The following is a 26,230-nucleotide window of genomic DNA, read 5'->3' as shown; positions in this document are numbered from 1 at the left end:
TCATCTAAAACAGTCAAACTCAGAGGAGAGAGTACAGTAGTGACTGCTGGCAGTTGGCGGCAGCGGTAATGGGAGTTGTTATACAATGGGTTTAGTTTCAGTTATGCTAGATGCATAAGTTCTAGAGATCTGCTGTACAGCATAGTGCCTGTACAGCACAGTTAATAAGGTATTAGGTACGTCAAAATTTAAGAAGGTAAATCTCATGTTAAGTGTTGTTACACACACACACAGGGACAAGGAAACTCGGGAGGTGTTGGGTATGTCTACTATCTTGATTGTGGTGATGATACGACAGATGTATGCATATGTCCAAAACCATCAAATTGTACACATTAAATATGTGCAATTCTCTGTATATCAATTATATCTCAAAGCTATTTTTTAGAAGACCAACAATAAAAACGAAAAATTGGCAAAGAACATCAACAGACAGTTCGCAGGAATAAAAATACAAATGGCTTCCAAATTAATAAAAAGAATTAAAGAAATGTAACTTAAGAGACTAAAAGATATGATTTTTTTATGTTAGCAAAAATTTTAAAGACTGATAAGATCCATTGCTCGAGGGTAGGCAGAAATGGGCATATTCAAACATTATTGATTGAAGCATAAATTAAAGTAGAATTTTTAGAGAACAATCTAAGATTTCAATATATGTAGCCCTTGTTCCAGAAGTTCCACTTCTATGAATTTTTCTTTTAGTCACTCATATAGTCATACTGTGGAATATTGGGCACCCATAGAAAAAAGGAGGTGATTCTGTATTATTGACATGGAACAATCAAAATCATAAAACAGTATGTATAAAATCACTTATGTAAAAAAAGTGAAAAATTTTAAAACTCTCAAACATACATATTTATATGTAATATAATTAACACATTTAAAAGGTTGTCCAAGAAACTGTCAAAATTCTATTGAATCAAATATGCGGTGATGGAAGGAGAAATGACTCTGGGTGGTGAACACACAATGGGATTTATTGATGATGTATTACAGAATTGTACACCTGAAATCTATGTAACTGTATTAACAATTGTCACCCCAATAAATTTTAATTTAAAAAAAATTCTATTGAAAATGGTAGGGGAGAATTATAAAAGAATTATATTATCTTCTTTCTCCCTAAATTTACAGTTACTGTGTAATGACATATTTTTTAAATATTTGTGAATTTTAATTTAGTAAATTCCACTCGTAGAAATTCATTCTAGGAAATGATCCAAAAATCTTGAAAGGTTTTATATCTGAGGATTTTTATAAAAGTCTTATTTCATAATAGTGAAAACTATGGCAACAATCTCCACGTACACTAAATGTAAGTCAATGATAGTAAATCCACAGCACATAATGCTCTTCAGCCATTAAAATATTTAGGAAAAAAAACAAAATCATGGACAAATACTTATAGAGTTAGGTGGGAAAAAAATAGAAAAATATGCAATATGACTAATTACTTAAAACTGGCTTTCTTCGACATAGTGCTTTATAAGTTTTATGGGGGAAGGCCATTATTTGTATCTTGCAAGTGGTAGACTTCCTAATCAAACAATCCTTAAATTTACAGCTTCAAGAATATTAAAAAAAAAAAAACAACAGGAGAAAGTGTAACATGCATCATATGAAATCCTAGATATTCAAAGAATGTATTTAAAATACAACCTTTTAATGGAATTAAATATTTTTTCCCTTAAGCAGTAGCCACACTAATTAAGCTGAATTTTCCTTTTTGTGCCCTCTCTGTTAGATCTGTAGGGAGAAAAAAATTATATATCCAAAAGGTTAACCATAAGAGGGAGACTGAAGAAAACAGCCTCGATAATTCACAGACCAGATAATGAGTCCTTGATTAATGCAGCTGGCTCTAATGCCACCAACACTTTAAAAATTAACTCCTAATTGTCCTACATGTTTTCATGTTGTATCTCAGTTTAGAAAAGTACCAAATTACTTCCATAAATTGCCAGATGTTACCTTTAACGCTACAAGCAACATGCATATGACAAGAAACACAAAGAGATGTTTCAACCCCATAACTCTAGAAAATATTTTTAATATAAAGTTTAATTACAGAGTCCTAGAGATTTACCTCTGAAAAGTGACTCCATTTTAAATATCCCTACTATTGAGATAAAAAACCTAAGTGTTTCTTAGCTGCTAATAGACCAAAATTAATAAGTAGTAGATAAAGTGAGTGGATGAAAGCTTGACCAAACTGAGAAATGAAAAATAGTGGCAGGTATTTTCAAACACAATAAAGAAGACAATTTGAAGACTCACCCTTTTTTTCTGTTTTGGACCTGCCTGCCTCCACTTTCCCCACAACCAATTACCTCAAGAATTAAAGGCAAATGTGCATTTTTTTCTAAATTATGTTTTTTCTAATTATATTGGTTCAGGTTGTCAGACCTTACACTAGTATAGTCTGTTTCATCTTTGTGGTCTCAGAGCCTGGCATGTTGCCCAGCTCTATGCCTGGCTTATAGGTACTCGATAAATTACAAAGTGGAATAGATGTGTGTGGTGCCCACTCATTAGCTGCTGTTTGGACATATTCATCCTGAACTCGGTCATCATCAGGTTAGTTGGCTTAGAGATATGGGCTCCCTATCTCTTGACTAAGTTCCCTGAACTTGTGGTCTTTGATTAGGGAACTTGAGTGCAGACCTGGGTCATTGCTTTCATTGACGAAGGATGGGGGCTGTGAATTAGGGACAGTTCCCAGACCCAACGACTTATAGTGAGGGAAGAGACCATGGCTGCTGGACCTTCTGCTAATAAACTCTTATTGCTGATGCTGAACTCTCTACAAAACACCCCAAAGAGCTTGAAAGGTATCAAAATACTATATGTATTAAAACCAAAACATAAAGCTCTTTCGAGATAGAAAATATAATTTGAGTAAATGGAAAAAAATTCAATTCAAAACAAGTTACCATTTTAACCCCATCAAATTGGCATTGTTGGAGAAGGAAGTGGAATCTTCTCCTTCGGCTACACTATCAGTAGGAGTGTTAAGAAGGAGAAAATACCTGGATGACAATTTGGAAATATGAACCAAATGTTTTTAAAGAGAGCAACCTTATGATCAAAAATGTCTATTCATTGGAACATATTACAAGGAAATAACTAAGAAATATGTGAAGATATAGCTGTAAGAATAATCATTCAAATAGTTACTTTATAGCTGTAAGAATAATCATTCAAATAATTACTTTAATAGTAAAAACTGAGGAAAAGCTACCAGTACCACAACAGGGAACTGGTTAATCCAACATTTCCATTCAATATCAAATGATAGGGACATTAAAAATACTTATCGCCATAGAAAGTTATCTGTAATCAATATTAATTAAAATAATAAGTTACTAAAGAGTATGTAAATTACTATCTCATCTCTATACCTAGAATATTTGCATGTAACTTTAGAAAAGAGTAAAAATATAGATGTCAAAGTGTGAGCATTGTTAGCAGTGTTAACATCTCTGAGTGGTGGTTTTGAGAGTAATTGTATTTCCTAATGTTTTTACAATTAAGTATGAATTAATTACCTTTTAAAGGCCCTTTTAAATAACCTTAAAAATAAGGCTAAAGTAAAGGAAAAAATTTTCATGAGTTAAATCCATAAAGGTTGATCTCCAACTTTTCACATTTGAAAACAATGAAAGTCCTTACACACACAAAAGCAATATGTTTGACATCAAAAAATTTAAAGCTCTGAATATCTTTTAATCTTGAAATCAAATGATAAACAAGAAGTTGGGGAAATGATAGCCAGAATTTTGACAAACATGTTAATAATTAAAAAGCTCTTACAAATCAATAATTAAAATAGCAGCACCCCAATTTTTTAAATTGGAGTGAAAAATAAGAGCAGGCCACTGCAACCCATGTGGTGCAGGTGTTGGAAGGTGCCCTTTTCCCTGGGCAGAGGCCAAAGGGAAGCATAGCTGGATCTCAGCCTCAAGGTCCCTTCATCCAGGACACAACAACACAACCGTATGTCGTAGCTATGGCAAGAGCAAGATCTTCAGTGAAAAGGAAACAAAAATGACCAATAAACTTCTGAGAAAATGTTTACCCTCATAATTATCAAACTGCAAAATAAAACAAAAATACATATTTTTTGCCTTTCAAATTGACAAAGAATTTTAACTCTCATTTACTGGTGACACAACATGAGAAAGACACTCAAATACTGTTGGCAGAAAACAAATTTTTACAGTCCTTTTAGAAGTCATTTTCAAATTATGAATCAAGAACCTAAAGATATGTATGTCTTTTGTTCTTGTTTTTCCAGAAACCTATTCTAAAGTAAATACAAAGATTTATATATAAGCATGATTCATACTAAAGAAAAAGCAAAACAACATAAATATATAAAATAGGAGATGGAAGAGTTCCTCGTTAAGTGTTAAGTAGAAGAATACTTAAGTAGAGACTAGAAAATGCTAATATAACATTAAGTGGAAAATGCAGAATGGTATGAATGATGTAAAAATGGGGGGACCATAATCTGTATACTCTTTTGTAACCACATTCATATGCATGCACATATTAGAAACTGTAAGAAAAATATATAAATGTTAGGGCCCTGGAATTATGAGTGATTTTTCTTCTATGGGTTTTTTTCTAGTTTCCTTTTTTTTCCTCATGAGCGGATATTACCTTTATAATCAGAAAAGAAAAAAAAAGCCTCCTCAAGAAATGGTACTTAAAAAAGAAAACACATACAAAGGTAAAACTGTATGACAAAATAGTTACAATAAAAGTCAGCTTGCGCTATAGCATTGAAAGCAATGAGGATTTAGAAATGCTTCAAAAGAATGATTTATTAAATAATACATCAAATACTCAGTACAATAGGAATCTCAGAATTGTAAAAACATTTTCAATTTCTTCTATATTCCAGAAAAATTTGGTACAACAAAATCTAGTTAGTCTTGAAAACTCTGAATAGCATGTTCAATTCAGTTCACCTGGACAAAAACTTGCAACTTATAATTAAATGTTTCCCCAGGTAGAGACCTTATAGGTATTTCATTGTTTAGGAAGGATCAGGAAGACAAAAAAAAGCATGTGAGTCTTTTAAGGAAGTAACTGCTACCCCAGTTCATTTCAACTTCAGGATACTAGATGACATCGATGAATTGTGTCCCAAGATTTGAGGGCAAATTCAAAAAGCAAATTTGTGATTTTGTGTGGCTGAATAGAATACAAACCACACCTTTTGGGTTGTTTACTCAAATTGAAGATACATATGGGATAAAAAGATACACTGTAGTCTTTCGCTCATCTCCCTACCAAAAGCCCTATAAGGATGTGTATCTTTATTTAGACTTTAAACACCCAAAGAAGATAACAATTATTGAAAATGTAAGATACAGTATTTGAGATCTGGTGAATGCCTGCACAATGAGAAGAAAAGTATGGTGAAGGGAGGAGATATTACCTTCGTAATCAGAAAAAGGGGCAATTGCGAATTTCACTGCTGAGTCCACAACCAAACAGTATATCTATGAGTTCCTGTTTCACAAACAGGAGTTCCTGTTGATTCCCACAACGAAACGTTGCTTTGGTTTTGCTCACATTTACAAAGTTCATTTCTGTTTTTCTTTTGAAACCTTTATTTTCTTCTTGGTATAATTTTGGCAACTTCAGTGATCCTGTGAGGCCATTTTCTCCCTCAAATTCACATTGTGTACTTTCTGTTCCCTGCTGTGGATGCTCCTTGGATATGTTGATAAGCAAATAATTTCACATTTGCGACAAAGCCTCCATTAAAGACTGCCTGCAGGAAATGCAGTGATGCAATCTCACACAGCCTAACCAACAGACTCCAACTCGAGTCTGGCATGATCTATGTAGCAGCTTGTAGAAGCAGGTAGATGAGTCACACACACAGCCCTCAGGGGAAAAGCAAGTCTATGTTACGGAAAACATAAATTGCTGTTCAAAAAAAATAATAATAAAATCTCAACTTTGCCTACAACTACTTTTCGTTTTTACAGAAGTCATATTCCAGGTTCTCCCTATTCCTCCAAAAGATTAAATGCAGCTGGACCCACCACCTCGTCTGTCCCAAGAACATTCAGGTGGTGTCTGAGATGACATGGAAGGCAGCCTCGCCCACAGAGAAGCTTCTCAAAGGGAAACTACATAGGCCCATGCAGCTTGCTGAGTAAAAGAAAGAGTTTCTCTCCTCAGCTGTTCCCCAGCTTCAGGGTATACAAATGTTGGAAAGTCCTACACCTATTCGTGCTGTATTGAAAACTAGTTGGATGGGATCACTGGGCAAATCCAAAAAGACAGGGTTGTTGAGACACAAAAACCCAACCAATCTGCAGGTGTGTGAGACACAGTGCAGAGGGCACACGTGGCACAGCGGCAGTGAAGGGCAGGCAGGGTGGCGTGCCTGGACCAGAAGGAGGGGGGCAGGGACTTCTGCGGGCATCAGATAACTTCCACCTGAAGCCAGAAAGCAGGCAGGCTTTTCCATTTTATTTAGGGTATGTGTGTGTGATTTCTAAATGTCTCCAGCGCAGAATGACTACTTTAAAAAATAACCTTTAAATTTTCCTCCCTAAATACAAAAGCAGTGTTCACTTCAACAAACTAGAAAAACACAGAGGTACAAATAAGAGACAAAAGCACCTATAATTTCTCTATGTAGAGTGAAAACTACTTTTAACCTATGGTGGTTTTACTATTTTTAGTCTTTATTTTTTTATGCCTATACACATTCTAATACACCATGAACATTTTCTCCTGTCAGTATTTTTCCATAATATGATTGATAATACTTGTGTAGTATCCCATCATCTCACTAAACTGATTTACTAAACCAATCCTGTGTAGCTGGGCCCTTGTCTTTCGGATATTTCACTTTCAAAAATAATGCTACCATTAACATCCTGATTATTTCCTTAAAATAAACCCCTAAAACTGAAAATCAGGCGTCAATAGGTGGGCCCATTTCAACCAGTTTTGCCAAACTGCTTTCCAGAAAGTTTGTAATAATTTACAGTCCTCCAAGAAATGTGTTTTCTCCAAATCCAGTTTTGTTAACCTTGGCCAATTTGACAGGGAAACTTGGAACTTCCCTGTTCTATAATCTGTATTTCTTGGATTACTCATAAAGCTAAATATTATTTCATATGTTTATTAACCCCTTGTATAGCTTTCATGAATTGTCTACTTTTGACCTTGAACCATATTTCTATTGAAACATTTGTCATTTTTAAAGTTTTCAAAAATATGTAAGGTATACTTATTTTTTCAAATAGACACCAAAGTAGCTAAAAAGTCGTGGTCTGCAGAGTAAGCACAAATGGACTTAAGGGGTCCTGTAACCCATCAAAAGTCCTCCAACATGAGAACCTTCCAGGGGCTACAGTCTGTTTTGTCCTGATACAGTATTGATTGCAGAGAAAATCAACTGCAGAGACTTGAATCCTACGACACAATAGGATACCAGAGAAGATTTTATTCCTGACCTAAATGAATGGTAATTGTGTGCTCTGATGTGAAACTGCAGGTGCTATTCTTATCCTTATATTGTTTAATACCTTTTCTGATCACTTATTAAACCACTGGCTTGGCGATGTTGTCTGACAGTCGGTGTCCCTGAATTATGTTTTATTAAGAGGAGGAGGAGAAGAGAGAAGAGGAAAAAAAAAGGAAAGAGAAGGAGAAAAGGGAAGAGAAGAGGGGTGGGAAGAAGGAGGAGACAGAGGGAAGATGAAGATGGGAGGAGGAGAAGGAAGAGGGGAGAGGAAGAGGAGGGGAGAGGAAGAGGAAGTTGTCCCATTTGCCCAAGGTTTTTGGCTTAGTGAATTTCATTAAATGTTCCATCCATTCTGATATTGCCTCACTCTCACGCCATGAGTCTGCCTAGATAGAGTAGACCACTTGCTGAGCTGTCTCTGGCAAGAGACTACCTGCCTAGCCTTTCTATCTGATTTTCTTGTACCCTTTATCTGCCTGCCCAGTGAGGCTGCACAGTGAGTGGTCCTCTAGGTAAACCCTTGGTTTTACAGCCTTGTTGCCTTTCTGAATTCCATGTGGCACTCTGAAATCTTCCCACCTGCCAAAGTCTCTTTCTTTGTCATCTTAGTCAGACACCTTTCATTTTGGTAAAGAGGTGTGTGTGTGGGAGGAAAAGGGGGGCATGGAAGCAGAAGCAGGTCCCCCTGTGCCTTGTACTCTCCTATCTTGCTAACATCCATCACTCTCTGTGAACCCCACTCCTCCCCAGGGTCCCTCTGGAGGGAGAACATGAGACCCACAGAATGCTGGTGCCTGTGATTCTCCTCAGAGATCATTTAGTTCAACTTCATTTTACAGATGAAAAATAATGGAAGAAGAATCCTCTGATCTTATGTTAATTATTTTATTGGCAATACAGGAAAGAGGCAAAAGCTACCTTTGTTCCTAGCTTCTTTGAAAAGTAAGATCCAAAAAGTACAGAAAGCAGTTATTTTATGGGACTCACTGAACTGAGAACTAAAAACAATGATTTAGAGTGAGTCTAGAAAGAAAAGTCCACTCTAACTCACAGTAATGCAATCAGAATCTTAACCAGGTATTTCATATACTCATGCTTATATTTTAACAAGGAAATAGGCAATGCCTCCTCTGTTTTCAATCTCCCTACAAAATAAAAAGACAGCATTTTTTCCAAATTAATCAAAACTTCAAATTTTCAACTCATTCTTACAACCCCAACATGCAACACAGAAATAAGAATGTAAGGCACTGGTGTCCTTAAACCAAACTTTTAGCTCCAAATCCTTCACTTGGTTACTCACATGCCCTATGTAATTTCTAAGGCTTGTGTCCTAGATCTAGGGTTCTGGGCTTCAAATTAGAATCAATTCCCCAGGACGACAAATAGCCACATGTCACCGCACCCTAGACCCCAGCCCTGCAGGCCTTGCACAATGACTCTACTACGAGAAAAAGGCTAAAGCAGTTTCTTCCTGCTCCTCCTCTTCCTCTCCTTTCTCCCTTCACCCCTTCACTTCAACCTTCCCCCCTTCTCTAAAACCCCAATCTAAATTCAAGGGCCTTAAAAAACAAGCGACTCTGGCCCTGAGGGGTCAGTTGTTCTTGTAGGTTCAGGGTTTGGATGGAAGGCGGGCACCGAAATAAAAAGAAGCAACGAGAGACTCTTGCTTTCCTGTTCTGCTCTGGGCAGCACCATGAGTCACACTTGTAAAAGAAGCATTACCTTAGAAGTGAAAGTGAAGCCAAGTCACTTTAAAAGTGCTCCCCACAAAGCTCATTGCCATGTTCATTACTAAGTAAAAACAAGATTCTTCAGTGACCATAGGCAGCGATTGCTTTCTACTGGATACACATACACACAATCTCCATAACCCCAACGTACCGCCAAAATGTACACTGAAATGTAACAGCTTTTCCAGTATTTTCCATAGAACTCTAAAAATGTGTACTTGGTTGGTATTGTATGTGGCACATCAAATTATGCTGTTTTTAGAAATAATATTACTTTAATCCTGTTAGTCACCAAAACACATCAAACTAAAACTAAAATACTTCTTAACCTTCTCATCAAAAAAACTGGAGGGAAGGATGGAGGTAGATGCCCAAAGAGGTATTTTCTTGCTTCTATCCCATTTTAACCATTTACCATTAAAAGACTTACAGCATGAAATGTAGTTTCCTGGTTATGGATAGTTGGATGGATGGATGGATGGATCTAAACCAAGGAGCTGGGGTACTCTAAAGGATAGAAATACACAGGGCAGGTGGAGGGTAGGGTGAATCTGAATTTGGGGAGCCTAAATTTGAAGACCCATGAAACTGTCTGAGGGACTCCCTGGTATGGGCTGTTGTTACTAAGCAACCCACTAGTCCTCCTGCACCAAAGCAAAAATTCCTATTCAGCCTGTTGCTGCTCGTTAAGGAATTTTTCATGGACACGTTTGCCAAACTAATCACTCCTCTATTTCAGCTTAGACCTAGTTGTTAATAATTGAGCAGGAATCCTTGAATACCTTTTGAAAAGGAAGAGAGTGTCTGCACCCCAATGTGAATGCCAGGAATCATGAATGAAGACTGTAATTAATTTAGGATAAGGCTTTCCTTGCGCTAAAAAGAACTTAAAATTAAACATTTTACAAGGTTAAACTTAGTTGACTTGAATAATTAGAGCGACATCATCTGCTGCCATCATATTCATCATATTCACTCTTGGCTCAGGTAATAAGTAAGGGTTGCTGATGCTGTAAATACTAAGAGAAAGCAGCAAAGTTCATTGACTAAAATAACGACTAAAATCAGATTCCCATTTATCTCTTTGCATAGAAGCTGTGCATGTGTCAATTCCTACGAAGTAACATAGGAGGGGGGAAAATCAGGAATTGAAAATATTGTTTAACCAAATGGTTCATTTTTTAACCACAAATGTATGCCTAGTTATATAAAAAGTCACAAAAATGAACCGAAGGATTTGCTTGAATTATCTAAGACTTTTGAAAAGTAGATTTAATACCCTAAAATCAAAATAATAATTTTGTTTAAATTATCTATATATTTCAAATACTTCTTGGCGTTATTGGGTGTTGTTGTTGTTTGATTATTTCTATGTATGTTTGATTTACCTGGATGCTTGTCTAAATTCTCCTTTTGATTTTGCAGAGTCTAGTAGAAATTGCTAGATAAAGCTTTGCTAGATAAAGCTCTTCATCAGCTGCTCCAGAACTTACTTTTAATCCTCCTGGCACTGGGCCCATTTGGGTGGCCTGAAATCTGCCGTCAGTTTAAAAGAGGACCAATTACAGGCCAACAGAAGGTCTAGTACCATCTTATCAGGGTAATACTTCAAGCTACTATTAGCCCTAGAAATTAAACTGCACTGTGAAATTATTTCACAGTGACCAACATCAGATCAGAACTCATTCGTTATCTTTGACTTTGTGCTAAAAAGTAGAATCTAGCTTCAATAAAATGAGTGTTCTCAGAAAAATGAACACTAGTTTTAGATTCTAGTGAGAAACTGTAGAAAGACAAGGTTGGCCTTCTAACTCCAACCCAGCTCTCTAATGAGTGGGATACAGTCTAAAATCTGAGCATAACACTTTGCTACGTGCCTGGCAGAGGCTCACACGAGTGACATCACTCCAAATCAAGTCTTTTGCAGCTCTGGAAACATATGATCTGTCAAAATGACCCCATTCTTCCAGAAGGGGCAGTTCAGCAAAACAATGAAAGCAAATGAGTTTAAGAAAAGGCCTAAGAATTCTTAAATCCAAGTTAAAAATTAGATCAGAAGCTGCTCCTCCAGAAATAGCCTAACAAACATAAAATAAAGCCACAGGTTTAAATTCACTTATACACTGATACACACTTGAGGAGTTGCACATAAATTGAATTTATTATGTAAATGTTAAGTATCACTTAAAGTATTTCACTGACTAACCCAATCATAAAAGGTACCAGGACATGGTTTAAATGCAGATGCCCTGGCCCCTCTCTGATGGGAGAATCTGATTCTACAGTTCTGGAGTGGGGCCTAGGGATATGTAGTTTTACCAAGTGCCTCCGGTGATATTTTTGTAATCAGATGAGGTTAAGAAGCAGTCATTTAAAGGAGTCCTATGGAGCTTTCTATTATTAAGCACATACATAATTATCTTCAACCTTTTGAAAAAAATTAATCCAGATTTTCATGTTGTTGGCTAGCATTTTCTTATTTTTCTGGTAGGTTAACTTTGCCTGTATATTAGTTTACTTCACTGAAGATGTGAAACTAACCAGAGCACACTGTTTGCAGTGTCTCATTTCCAAGCACAGTGGACAAGCCTGTGTTTTCTGGGATGGACAGAAGTTTGCAGAAATTGAATGAGGGCAAGAGGAAGGCAAGAAATGCAAGCCTTATTTTGCTGGAGGCTAATGTTAAAAGGATTGAGATAGTCTCTGAAGAGTGGCAGGTTAAATTAAGAGTCTTGGGGAGGCCAGAGTGTCAGAGCAAACACCATCTGTACTTGGTCCCATACTTCCTCAGTTCTGATTCCCAGGGGTCTTCTAGAATGTGTGCATGTATTCATCTCTAAATTAAGGAGAGTGCAGGAGTTAATCTATGGTAGGAAAGAGAACACTAGACCCTAAACATTAAACTGGTGAAATTTGGAGAAAGACAAGACTGAGGCTATTAGTTGATTCTTTATCATTCACCTCTTGCCTGCCTTGACCATTTATAAGTATAACTTTGTCTGTTTTCGAGTGTACTAGTTAAGTAGAGAACTGATTATGTTAATTTACTTCCTGGGACCATTATCTCTGTACCTCTCTGCTTCACCCACACTGGGGTCCTTTCTGATCCTACAGCATGCCAAGCACTCTCCCAGCTCAGGGCCTTTGCACTTGCCCTCCCATCTGCCTTTAAGAAACACTCTTATCCCAGGTATCTGCACTGCTTGATCCCTCACTTCCTCCAGGTCTCTGCTCAAAAGTCTTCTCATCAGAGAGGACAACCCTGACCACCTTATATAAATATCTCCCTGTTATTCTCAATCCCATTAACCTGCTTTACTTTCCTTTATACTACATATCCCCATCTAATTTATTATGCATTTACTTCTTGACTGATTTACTATTTGTTTTCCCCAACTAGAATATAAGCAGCACAAGGGCAGGGACTTTGTTCTAGTCACTAGTGAACCTCAATGCCAGGATCAATGCCAGGATCAATGCTAGGTATATAGTGCCACTCAGGACATACTTGTTGAATAAATGAGTGGATATTTTTGTGGCTTGAGAAAGATATAATTAACTCTTAATATTTGTGATCTTAAAAGATATTTTATAGCCAAGTGGAAACATTTGCAAACTTCAAATTTGTAAAGCTAAGGAGTGAAAATTTAAAAGGTTTCATCCCTTCTTTCAAAGGTTATCCACATAAAATACCTACAACTTCAGGCATTTTCTGTTTCCTTTCTAGAATAATTTACTCAAGGTAAAGCATGCAGAATGACTAAAAGTAATTGTCCTAGATAAAAGAGGGGCAGATAGGGAGAAGGGGGATTGATATACCTTGACCTGATAAATACACTATTGTTTTCTTTGTAACTTTTAGTCACTTACCAGATATTGTCTTGATTAAAATTATGTCAGTTCAATGCAACGTCACTAATCATCAGGGAAATGCAAATTGAAACCACGATAAGGTATCACCTCACACCTGTCAGAATGGCTCTCATCAGTAAATCAACAAACAAGTGTTGGCGAGGACGTGGAGAAAAGGGAACCCTCATGCACTGTCGATGGGACTATAAATTAGCGCAGCCACTATGTAAAATTATATGGAGGTTCCTCAAAAAATTAAAAATAGAACTACCATATGACCCAGGAATTCCACTTCTGGGCATTTATCCAAAGAGATCTAAAACCCTATTTTGAAAAGACATATGTACCCCTATGTTCAACACAGCGTTATTCACAATAGTCAAGCTATGGAAATAACCTAAGTGCCCATTGATAGACAAATGGATAAAGCAGAAGTGGTACATATATACAGTGGAATAGTACTCAGCTGTAAGAATGAAACCTTGCCGTTTACGATAATATGGATGGACCTAGAGGGTATTATGATAAATAAGTCAAACAGAGAAAGACAAGATGCCATATGATTTCACTTATATGTGGAATCCAAAAAAACAAAATAAACAAAACAGAAACAAATTGATAGTTGGTTGCCAGATGGCAGGGGTTAGGGGGATGGGTGAAAAAAGAGAAGGGATTAAGATGTATAAATTGCCAGTTATAAAAACAGTCATGGAGATGTAAAGTACAGAATAGGGAATATAGTCAATAATACTATAGTAAATATGTATCAAATAGGTATCAAATGGGTACTAGACTTATCAGGGTGACCACTTTGTCAGTTATGTAGATAGCTAATCACTATTTTGTACACCTAAAACACATGTAATATCGTATGTCAACTGTAATTGAAATTTTTTTTAAATTATGTCTGTTCATGTCTTACTTCCCACTAGAGAGTGAACTTCTTGAGGACATGACCCATCTTATACATCTTTTTATTCTCCTATAATGCCTATTTAAATTGTTCCAAATAGTAGGTATTCAAAAAATACTTACGTAATGAAAACTACATATGTGCTTCTAGTAAAATTATATATACACTCTCTGAATATAGATGGCAGTAAGTGTTTTTAAATCTATCATTGCCTTGCTAGAATACACGTGCTTATTGACAAAGATAAATCTTCATAAAATTGAAAAAAGGAGGAACAGAGAATTTTAAAATGTGTACGAACTGTCCTAAAATTACTTTGCTTTAATTAGCAATAGTATCAACATTGCAGAACGTAAAAAGCAGGACATTTCAATATGAAAAGTCCACAACTGTAAAAAAGGTGATGCTACCGCTTCGGTCTAGGCTCCCTAACTGGAATTTTTTTCGTATGCTATTCAAAAGATAAGCTACACTTTGATAGGTTAATGGGAAAATATCCCCTGTGTATTTTTAGGTCACTTCCAGAAAACACAGACAGGCCTCCGAAGTAGATTTACCATGAAGCTGACAAAGCTCAACCTTCAGGACCCCTGGCTGGCCCTGGCAGGAAGCCCCGGGAACCCGGCTCAAGTATTTTCTTACAGCCCACACCCCCACCCCACGGAACATACAGAATTGCATAAGCTTCAGGGACATAACACCTGGACCCAGTCCTGCCCCTCCTCCATTAGAACATGAAGAAAACTAGGCTATTTGAAGAAATACGAAGAAAACTAGGATATTTGAAAACATGATCTAAAACTCATTTATTAATTTCCAGCATTTCTCAATAGTTCAAGCAGAGATGCAAGTAGGGGCCAAGAGTTTCTCTTTGCGGCATAGTGTCAGTATTGCTTTTTCCCAGGATACCAAATTAAGTCTTGGAAACCATGACTAGATAAAAGTTACTTTCATTAAGTGTAAGTGTATGTAATCCTAGATAGTTATTACCTATAAAAATTAAATAATGCATCGTACTGAAACCAGATTGCTAGTGTTCAGAACTTACTTTCAATATTAAAGAAATTGCCCTCGTGGTGCTAAGTATAACAGGTTAAAATAAAAACCCATCGTTTCATTCTGAATTCGTTTGAATCGTGTTGTATCACAAAACTAAGCAGTGCAACCGAATGTTAATAGTGATTTAATTAAGGAATTACAATATATCTTATCAGATATTCACTAGTGTTGCAACCATTTTTGACACTAAGATCAAAACAAACCCAAAAACCCTGTCATTTCGGCTTTGGCTACCGAACTTTTCAAAATCAAGTTGTGATTTCTTAAAAGCTACAGAGAGAATTTGGGATGAGCATGGGGTATTCAGACAATCATACACTTTCCTATCCCTACGCCTACTCCTGCCCTCTTCCTGTATGGTAACACCAGTTCTTCCCCTCCGCTGTGTAATACGCAGTTAATTTTTCGTTGTCGTGTAAAGTGGTACTGATATGTACCTGGTAGAATTTTGTCTTTTTAAGTATGACAGCATGTGTTGTTAAATATGCCTACCCTACCGACGGCTTTACTTGAAGGGCAGTCCCTCCCTTCCACCCCAGGACAGGTCCGCAGGGCATTCCCATTGCCCCCTCAGGGTCCCTCAGCTTGGGAATGTCCCGGGCCACTTCTCCAAGGAGAGGCGCCGGCGGCCCGCGGCCTCCGGGCGCCCGCTCCCTGCCCTGGCGGAGACACCCTCAGGAAGGTCTCCTTGGGGTAGCCACACCACCAGGGTAAAGTTACCAAGGAAAGCAAAAAGGTGGCCACTAAGCTCTACGACTAGGACGCTGCCAATTCCCAGCCAGAGACGCGCCTGACGGTGGGGGGATGGGAGTGTCGCCATCGAATCCCAAGAAAGGCCGCGGGACCCACCTCCGGCTCCCTCCAGCTCCCGCCCTCGGCCCCACCTCCCCCTGCCAGCACAAAGCCGTCCCGAAGCCGGGAGCCAGGCCTGCAGGGAGGCCGCCTGGACGTGAGTGGACCTGGGCCTGGCGACCCGCGCGGCTCAGGCCGCGCAAGCCACCGATCGCCGGCGAGTCTCAGTTCCCGTCCCGGACGGGAAGGACGCGCTTCCTCGCTCGTCCTTCAAGGCGCGGGAAGCCGGCTCGGCCGCCCGGGGCCCCCAGCCTTTCCATCCAAGAGTTCCCGGAGAAGGCCTGGCGCGACCCACGCAGGCCGGCTAGCCACGCCCGAGGTGGCCGCCTCCCGCGTGTAGCGCCTGGGCCGGCCGGGCCGCGGCATTGGTTATGGGCTCGCAGGGCGCGCAGAAACCGTTCGGACGTGGATGAGTCGAGAAGCTACAGGCGCCTCTTTGCGCCCCACCGAAGTGCAAACTCGGTGCCTCAAATCAGTTCCCCTCGTTTCCCAAAGGTCCTGCACTCGCGCACCTGCCTAAGGTGGCCCAACAACGCGGGGGCGGACAGGCAGGCTGGGGTAGGAGGAAGTGGGGGTGCCGCGGGGCGGCGCGGGACGACCCGGGAGGCCCCGGGCGCCCCCTCGCCTCGCCTCCCGTCCGGGGCGCGCACACGCTCACTCTCTTGCTCAAGTGCGGGAAGATGGCCGTTTCGACTTCAGTATAAAGGCTCTTTGTTGCGCTCACACAAAAGCCGCCAAGACCCGCTTTTCCAGCAGCCCTTTGGACAAATCGAAGGAACTCAGCTGAATTTCCAAATGGCCCTAGAAGCCTGAAGCGGTGGGAACAACTAAAACAGAGGGGACTAACAGGCCTTCCCGCCCTCATCTACCAAAACCTCTGTCAATAGGCAAGTATTGGTCCTGGGAGGCTGGACCTGAGATACTTCGTAAGGGAGGAAGGAAAGAGGAAAACCTACTTTTACTATCAAGGCCCAAAGGGGGTATTAAACATTCACATTCTTGTAGGGTTTCTCCCCTTAACCAGGGTAGAAACATAATCTGTAAAAAGTTTGGATACACCAAAAAGAAAGAAAAAAAAATACCAACAATAGCAACTTAAAAAAAAAAAAAAAAAAACATAACAAACCAGTTGCCATCAGCCCAAAGTGGTAGTAGCAGCAGCCGGCGCGTGTGATCCACTTACTTGTCCGACTCTTGTGACATGTTTGATCCAATGAACTCGCTCCCCTTTTCCTGGAGCCTCAGCCTCTGGTGAAACTGGACTTTCAAGTCTGTGCAGGTGAAGGTGTGTGAGAGCGCCCGAGATGGCAGAACAAGAGCTACAGGTAATTCTGCTTTTCCGTCCCCCCTCACCACTCTCGCTCGCTCGCCCGCTCGCGCCCTCACCTAGCCGGAAAGGTGGGATAAGGAGGGGCCCCTCACATGGGGCCCGAGCTCGGAGGCGGCCGGGCAGCGCGGAGTCCTCCTGGATCGTAGCAGTGGGCAGCCACAGAGCAGAAAGTGGCGGACTTGGTCGGCCACAGGTAACTTTCTCGCAAGGAGCTGAATTCTTTCACTAAAGGGTACAACCCGAGGGACGAGCTGCGCAGTGATTGGCTGCGAGGCTCCCTCAGGTGAGCTGCCATTGGCAGAGGCGCGCTCAGGTAAGGCCCTTCTCCAAGTGCAGGTAACTCACTCCGAAGTTTACCTGAGCGGAGCGGCGGCACGCTTGCAGCTCTGGGGCAGCCCGTGGGAGCTGAGGGTCAGTGCTTCGAGGAGACTTCACGCTACGCTTTCGTTCTTCCCGTTAGCCGGCCCCGGGGTGGGGGTGGGGGAGGGGGCTTCGAGGAGAGAAGGAACCAGGAAAAAAGCAACACCTGCAGCCACTAGGGATTGTGGGTCGAACGGAAGGACTAAGGAGAGCTGAACTCAGGTATCCCAAGCCAACCGGAATCAAATGCGCAGCACAACCACAGGCTTTTAATACCCACATTAAGAGGACTATTTGACAGTGTCCGAAGAGTACGGGACTGAAGTTTATTTTGTGCTCAGAGGGGGGGTGGGGAACCAATGATTGCTGAGTCTGTTGCGTAATTGCATTTTTAACATTCTTACCCACAACAAACACTTTTCGTGCCCCGATGTGTAAAAGATATCAGGTAGGTTAGATTTTCAAAAAGGTGAGCATCCTTTCCTGAACTGGGCAGATGGGTAGTAGAGTGGTTTTGGTGAAGTGAGGAGACCTGGTTGAATAGATACTAAGATCTCACCTCTTCCATCTCAACTCTGCAGCCTGGGATTCCAGAGCAGCAAACAACCACTGAATTTGTTCCATAAACCTGTCATTTGACGTTTCCAGGCAGATATCAACATTTACATTGTAATTCAATAAAAGCAGTGACTAAAAAGGTGCTTTATCCTTCCAGCTTAATGTGGTTGCTACGGAAACAATTCAGGATGAAACGGACTTTTTTGTAGTTCTGTTTCACCTGGTTGGAAATGACGCGAATTAGCAAAGGTGTAGTTTATAACCGCTGCTCCCAAAGAGTATTTGTGGAAGTTCTGACAGGGATCTAGCCCCACACATAAGAATTGTGGGACTGAAGGAGGGCATGAAAAGTTTGCCGTATTTTATTTCATGTTAATACTACATTGCCCGAGTTGATACAACTTCTATTTTAATCTTTATGGATCAGATATTTCCTGAAAATTACATTATGAAGCAAGTTTTGGTTGTTCCATGTTTTCACTCTCAGCAAATGAATTTCAAAATTTTATTCTTGCTTTTTAAAGACAGCATAAGTATACACACTTTTTTAAAGATAATATAATATTTTAAGATAATACAATACCCGCCTCTCCTCTACCTTCTTAACCTCCTTTTTAGAGGCAACCACATTCCACTTTTAGCGGTCTCTTCTGTCTCCCGATTTCTAAATAATTTATACTGCTATCTCTTGAGTTATCAGTTTAGATGTGCTTTGACTGCCTGTTGCATCAGATAAGGATCTAGCTCTTTCATACCCCACCCAGTTTCCCCTTCTACCATTCTCCCAACATAGCTCTTTCACAGTTTAGGGGCAGTAAGTAGTTGGTGACTATGCAGATACCAGTCAACAGAGATAACTGTATACTACGGTTGTTTTCTTTCATATAAAATCATTTATCTGTTTACTTTGTTATGCACTCATCCTGATCTGTCAGAGATCAAATTTATTTTTCAAATGATCAAACAATTCCATTTTTCCCCAGTGGAAACAGCCCTCCAAAAGTCTTCTATCCCCCTATTCCAACGGAGATGAGAATTCTAAGTTGAAATTTTTCATTCATGAGTTATAGAAATTGTTCTTTTGTCTTCTAGCATCCAGTGTTATTGAGAATTCCAGTGTCACCTTGATTCCATCTTTTTGTGACCCAGAATTTTTCTTTCTGGAAACTTGTAGTATAATCCCTTTATCTCTAACATTCTGAAATTTTATAATTATGTATTGTGCACTCGATGGCAAAGATTTGCCTAAGTCCAAATCATACCTCTACTACATGACCTCGGGCAAGTCACTTATCCTTGTCTATAATAATATAATACAAAAAGGTCGGACAATTAAGTTCACGAACTTTCCAGAGTGTAGGTGCATAGTGGAAAGTTTGTGAACTTAACTGTCTGACATTTGTATATATTATATATCATATATCACATTATCTGCAGAGTTCTGCGCGAATTGAGCTGTTTCTGTACTGACCTCTACATTACAGTGTAGCTTCTGCTGCTCTGTTAAATCAGTTTCCACTCTTCAATTCACCCCATCTTCCAGAATTGTGCTGAAATTTATCTTTTGACCTCTCCTCCATCCTCTTTGTCCCCATGGATTTATCCGTTTATCTTCCTTTATTATTCTTTTCAGGAGACAATGAAGACAAACAAGTGTGGGTCAATCTGTCATCTTCAATATGAGGCAATTTCCAAAATTATCCAGAAGCCTTTATCAAACTGTCCCAACCTTGTTTGTGCAAACAAAACCAACATTTATGGCCAACCCTTTCCTCTTAGTGTCAATGATAGCCAAGATTCCTTTCTTCCTCTCCATCATCTGACAACTCAACTTTGTTTATATAGCTTAGTACCCCCGATTGACTATCTACTGCTATATTGATTGGTTAGATTAGTGAAGGAGAAGGTCCTTGTGGACCATATTAAATTGTCAACCTTGAAATTACCTTCCTTACCCAATTTTTTTTTATTCTTTTGGCAGAAGAATTGTAAATGACTATGAAAGTTCCTGCCACACCCATCATGAGAAAGTACTTCTCTCTCTCCAAACATCATTATCCATAAATATTTAGTACAGCAGTGGTTCCCAAAGTTTGATCTCTGGATGGACCATCAACATCCCAGATCACCTGGGAACTTGTTAGAAATGCAGATTCACCAACTCCCCCCACACCTACTGAAGCAGAAACTCAAGAAGGTGGGTAGCAGTCTGTATGTCTAACGAGTCCTCCAGGTGGTTCTGATAAATGTTAGAGTTTGAAACGCACCACTACTTTATCTTGACAGGAGGAAGTAGCACATCCTTAACCTCTGAAGGGCATCATTCTAAATTATGCGGGATGCAGAATTTTCCAACAGCTTTCAATAACCAAGTGTGAAGAAGTATATTCTACCTATCTGGTAAAATTAGCATTTCCAACCCAGTGATTGTATAATGGCTGACCATTGTTCTTAATTGGAACAGTTAGCACATCAAAAAAATAAAATAAAAATAAGCCTGGAATCTGCCACCGTACTCATCATAGACTTAAGAGTTTTAGCATAGTTTAGTTTGACGGTCATTTTAGGTGGCAGCAACAAAGTAAATTTTCACATAAAAAGCTAGTAACAAGAGAGTACTGTTTTTAGACTAAATTATTTCATTTATGAGGTTAAAGTTTTAGATAAATTCCCAGGGAAGAAAAATAGTATTATTTAATTCTGTTTTTCATTGTATCTATTATGATGGCTAATCCGTTTTCCTAAAATAAGAAGTTTAGTATTTGATGCTAAATTGTCATTGTATCATGGCAAGTCTCTTAGAGTGAGACTTGGGGAGAAGAATGACAGACACTTCTGCAGCATCTGGGCAGAATCATCGAGTTTTAAAGGCTACAGATCTAGTCAAATGAAGCTGCCTGCTGCTTGTACACCCACTACATGTTGTCATACACAGGCCATTCCAATGGGTCTGTCATTGAATTTACTGTGGAGCCAATGATGTGATATATCCTAGGTTGTTTTGCACTGTAGAAGCACTGAGTTGTTCAGTTGGCTATTACCCACAAGAAGACGCTTTGGGAAGAATGAAAATTACCTGGATGCCTGAATTTGAAATCAAAATAGAGACATAACTTAACCAACTGAGCATTCAATGGTAGTTCCCTTGCAGTTTGGGGCCACTTCTTTTTTTGTGGTTGCATGGACATGCGTATTTCCATGGACACTTACAGATTTCATGATGGCTCTTGACATAGCAGTGTGAAATTCAGCCAGCATCCAGCTGAAGCTTGCATATTTCCTTCAGGATAGCACACGGTTCTGTTGCTTGGGCTAGCCATTAGTAACTCTTCGATAGGAAGCATGGTCCTGTTAAAATATATGTCATATATTTCACATATCAATGCATAGACAGATGCATTGAATATATGTCTTTATCTCTACTTCTTTCTGAAGTCCCACAGATCAAAGAATAAGAGAAATGAGAAGTTTAACGACGATAACAAAATTTGAAAAGTGGAAAGTAACTAAAGGAGTAGGAACTGATTTAGCTAAGCTAAGAAAGATGAACATGAGCGTCTGTAGACTCTGAGGATCAAGCCTACCTTGTATTTAGCCTGTAGAACCTCATAAAGACATAAAAAATCAAGTTTCCAGTTGTCATTGGAGGTGGGAGTGAGTAGTAGGGCTGAAACCAGAGAGATGGATCCAAAATCTTGATTCAAAGGTCCCCACCTCCAGCCAGCATAATCAAGTTCCCATCTGTATTAGTTTGCTAGGGCTGCCATAACAAACCACCCTAGACTGAGTGGTTCAAACAACAGAAATTTATTTTCTCACAATTCTGAAAGATAGAAGTCCAAGATCAAGGTTTCTTTCTTTTAAGCCTCTCTCTTTTTCGCTTGCAGGTAGCTGTCTTCTCACTGTTTTCACTGTGAGGTGTTTTTACTGTGCTGCATGGTTATCTGTGTGCCTCTGTGCCAATGCCCTCTTCTGATAAGGACGCTAGTCCTGTTGGCTTAGGGCCGACCCATATGACCTCATTTTACATTAATTGCATCTTTAAAAGCCCTATCTCCAAATCTAGTCACATTCTGAGGTACTGGGTGTTAAGACTTCAACATGTGAATTTAGGGGACACAGTTCAGCCCATAATACTATCCCTCCATGCTGGCAGGAAACAGAAGTGTTTTCTAGTCAAACTGAATGAAGAAGAATTCAGGCTGAAATACACCAAGAAAACCATCAGGAGTGAGGCAATGGACCATCGCAAGGAAAAAAGTAAAAAGCCATATGCTAATCTGTGAGATACCATCTCCTATCTTCCTCCACCCAGCTTGGTGAGCGAGGAGCTAAGCTTTTACCACCTCCCCCATAATAGGAGATTAGAGAATCTTTCTTTAAATAAATCATAAGGTCCTAGAAAAGAGATCTACAGATACTAACATGTGGGTGTTCCCCAATCAGAGAGAGAGAGAGAGAGAGAGAGAGAGAGAGAGGGAGAGAGAGAGGAGAGAGAGAAGAGAGGGAGGACTTACTCTCTACCAGATCTCCTTTCAATAAAGTCCATCAGTGGACAAGTTCCACCCTTACACAGAGAGCTTCTAATAAGCTTTTTATGCCACACTCTTAAATATAAACATGAGGTTAAGAATCACCAGATATTTGAGAAAACCTCCCAAATAAAGTACAAAGACCAGAACAAAAGTGTCACTAAGAGTGATTTTTGAGGAAAACATATAGTACAGAGATGGGATAAAGACTACATAATTAAGATGTGAGAAGATACTGCATCCATGAAACAAGAACAGCATACTATTTAAAAGCAATTAAATAACCACCAGAGAATCAAAAAGTGCTTGTGGACATTAAAATATAAAAGCCGAGAAAGAGCTTTTCATGGTATATTTGAAGATAGAATCAAAGAAATCTCCCAAAAAATTGAACAAAAGGACAGCAAAATAGACAATAAAAGAGAAAAGATGGCAAAATTGCAGGATCGGTCAAGAAAGTCTAATATGTAACTAGCAGATGTTTCAGAAAGAGAGAATGAAAAAAAAATGATGGGGAGAGAATTATTAAAGAAAAGATAAAATACAATTTTTAAAAACTGAAGTGTTACAAGTCTTCTGATTGACAGACCCACCTAGTGCTCAGCACAGTGAATTCTAAATGACATAGGCCAAAGCCATTATCATCACATTTTTGGTCTGACCTTCCCTGAGAGTAAGAATAAAATAAAATGAGCAAAGAGAAGCAGTTCAGACACAAAGGACCAAGAATCAGAATGTATTCGCTTTCTCAACAACACTGCCAGCCAGCTTGAAGAGGTTAGAAAGCAGTGCTTTTGAATACTGAATCCTATGCCTAGATAGCTTATCAATGAAGCATAACAGTAGAATAAAGTTCAATTTCAGATATGCAGGATCTCAAAAATTGCCTTCGTTCACCCTTTCTCTGAAAGATATTGGATGATGCACTCCATTAAGACATGGAAGAACAAGAAAGAATCAAGAAAGAGATGGTCCTAAGGCTAACAAAACAGGACTCAACAGAGGAGAATGTTCGAGGGAAGTCAGAATGCCTGCTTCATAGCAGGCTTAGAGAACAACTAAACTCAATGGAGGTCTCTGGGTGGGAGTGGGGAGGTAGAATCCAACTGTTAAATTTAACATTGTGAAAAATTATATTGAGAAATTTTTTGAGGGTGTACGAAGTATTAACAGCAGGTACAGAGAAAACTAAGCAAATATTTAGTGGTCAGTAATTCTAGGGGTAGGGGGATTGTACGACAATGGAAATATATTAATCTTAGTACATACTTGGCTCAACAGTAAATAATAGTCATATGATCATAATAATGGAATTACTGAATAATAATTTACTAAAACTAGTGATAAAACTCAATTGGGAAGGTGGAAGGAGGAAGATAATGGTGTTTTGTGAGTGAAGAGGAAAAGAAGTAAAAGGTTTTGAAAGTGTTAAATCCTCACCTGTAACAGAAAGAAAAGTCAATAGTTGTTGCCTAAAACCTATAAATCAAGAATTAGCAACATAAACATCAGCTGGGAATGCTTTGGGCTGCTGTAACATCAAGGCTGATTAACAGCCATTTAGAAAAATAGGATTCAGTTTTTCTCACTTTAAAAAAAAACGGTCTGACTACTCTGAATCATGAGCATCCCCCCCATTCTACAACTTCAGGAACTTTGATTGAGACATGAAATCGAGCACCTTCATCAACAATGTTGAGTAAATAAATGAATTCCATAAGTATTAATGGGGCACCTTCTATGTTCAAGGTGCTCAACTGGATTCCTCATTTAAGCTTTAATAATACTCTATGAGAAAGGTAATAGTAGTTAAGAATGCTTTCAGCAGCAAGCTGAAGAGCAGCCAGCTAGTAGAGACTATACCCAAGGCTGGTTAATTTCTTTTGTAAGATAAGAAGTCTGGGGACTGGAACAGAGGGAGGCAATTGCTGGCATTAGGTTGGCAGCTCCGTAACTGGGAGCTCTGGATCATTGCCTTTGTACTTGTTGGCCTCTCACCGTAAAAAGTATCATGTCCTTACACAATCAAGTTCAAAAGCAGGAAGAAGGTAGACAGGATACTCATCTCAGGGATTAAAAATCTTTCCCAGAAGCCCTCATCAGACTTTCTTTTATTGGCCGGAATTGGTCACATGACTAGTATGGATCAGGAGCTGGATCCACCTTCCATGAGATTAAGGAATATCCACTCAAAATTTGAACAAATCAAGGAAATTTTAAGAAGAAAGTAGTGGGAGATTGGCATTTGGATAAAACCAAAAAAGTCAACAATGACACCAAAGTGTTGAATGCTTTATAATACATGTAAATTTGATCTTCATTTTAGATCATGTAAATAGCTGACCTGGGATTCAAATCTTGATCTGTTTTATTCCATAGCCTGTACAATGCTACCTCCTAGCCTTGAATTAGAAGATCTTCCTTTATCCAGATGTAGTAGGTTTAGTCAGGAATTCACAAAAGAAAAATACTTCAGGCAAGGTCTTGAGGGAAAAAACACAAATTGGGTTGATGGAGAGAATGAGGGTGATTGTGGGACATTATATTAATAGCACCCTCTTCATTTTTATTCTTGTATAAAAATCCTTGTCATGTATCCCATTGATCATCAGAGCATCTCTCCCTATTTTGGGGATTTATTGTTGCTTTGATGATCTAAATGACTATAAATAGACTGAGAAGAAATGACATTTACCCAAGGGAAAATGGCACAATGAGAACCCAGAGACCATAGCTGGGGATACAGCAGAACAGAATGTTCTCTCTAAGATTTTTAATGAGGCATACTCATTGTTGATGCCTCAATATACTTTTGAAAATGTCTCAGCCTGGAGAAACATATTCAAATAAACTAATATCGTGTAACTGCCTCTTCCTTGTTTGAAAACCTTCAGCAATTCCTAAGTACACATTGGGTAACCTAATCTACCGATCGAGATGTTCTTCAATCTAAGTCCAACTGCCTGAATCCATCCCGACTGGTCTTCTGCATAAGGACACCTGAGTTGTTTGTGTTTGATGTGGAGCCTGCAGGGCTATCGACTGGAGTGAACTGTCCTTGTCCAAGGCGAGAGACACCACCACCACCACCACTCCCGTCCCATCTCAAGTATAAGCAGAGCCATAAACCATAAATGAAAATTGGGAGGTAGATAAAAAATCCCAGAAAGGATATTTGGAGGGACCTTAAAGCTTAAGTGGGCCAAAAGCAGATATTAAAACTGGGCCATGGATCTAGGATATCAAGCCAAGAGATGTGAGTGAATATAAGCCAGTTGGGAGCACTGAGATTCAAACAGCAAAAAATCTAGAGCAATTGTCTGTGGCATTCACTGATGGGGATGATTTGCTTGTATTATCTACCCTGGTCGTGGTACAGCCCCTTCCCTCCCCTGCATCATGTGATCTCAGTTCTTCCTGGGTGGTCCTGGCAGAAAGTCCTGACCTTTTCCAGGGTACTCTGGAGATAGTAGGCAGGTGTGTGTGGCACATAGTGGTCCATGGCCTTCTCGGTCTAGTAGGTTTTGGACA

General features: G+C 39.3%; 1 protein-coding gene across 3 annotated transcripts in view; it reads right to left on the bottom strand.

Moving 5' to 3' along the window:
• Positions 1–17,438, bottom strand: part of GRHL2 (grainyhead like transcription factor 2) — a 154,566-nt gene extending 137,128 nt beyond the window's left edge. For 2 of the 3 annotated variants that reach the window (XM_033126704.1, XM_033126705.1), the window contains exon 1: positions 17,103–17,217. In XM_033126704.1, coding sequence (XP_032982595.1) covers positions 17,103–17,122 — 20 coding nt within the window. In that variant the 5' untranslated portion in view covers positions 17,123–17,217. Of the gene's footprint in view, positions 1–17,102; positions 17,218–17,305 lie in introns of those variants that run through there. The other variant, XM_033126706.1, reaches the window with a different exon arrangement.
• Between the last annotated feature and the right edge of the window lie 8,792 nt (positions 17,439–26,230).

Source organism: Rhinolophus ferrumequinum, chromosome 14 (assembly GCF_004115265.2).
Source record: "Rhinolophus ferrumequinum isolate MPI-CBG mRhiFer1 chromosome 14, mRhiFer1_v1.p, whole genome shotgun sequence".
NCBI lineage: Eukaryota > Metazoa > Chordata > Mammalia > Chiroptera > Rhinolophidae > Rhinolophus > Rhinolophus ferrumequinum.
Note: the sequence above shows the minus strand (reverse complement) of the source record. Positions and strands in the feature narration are given on the sequence as shown.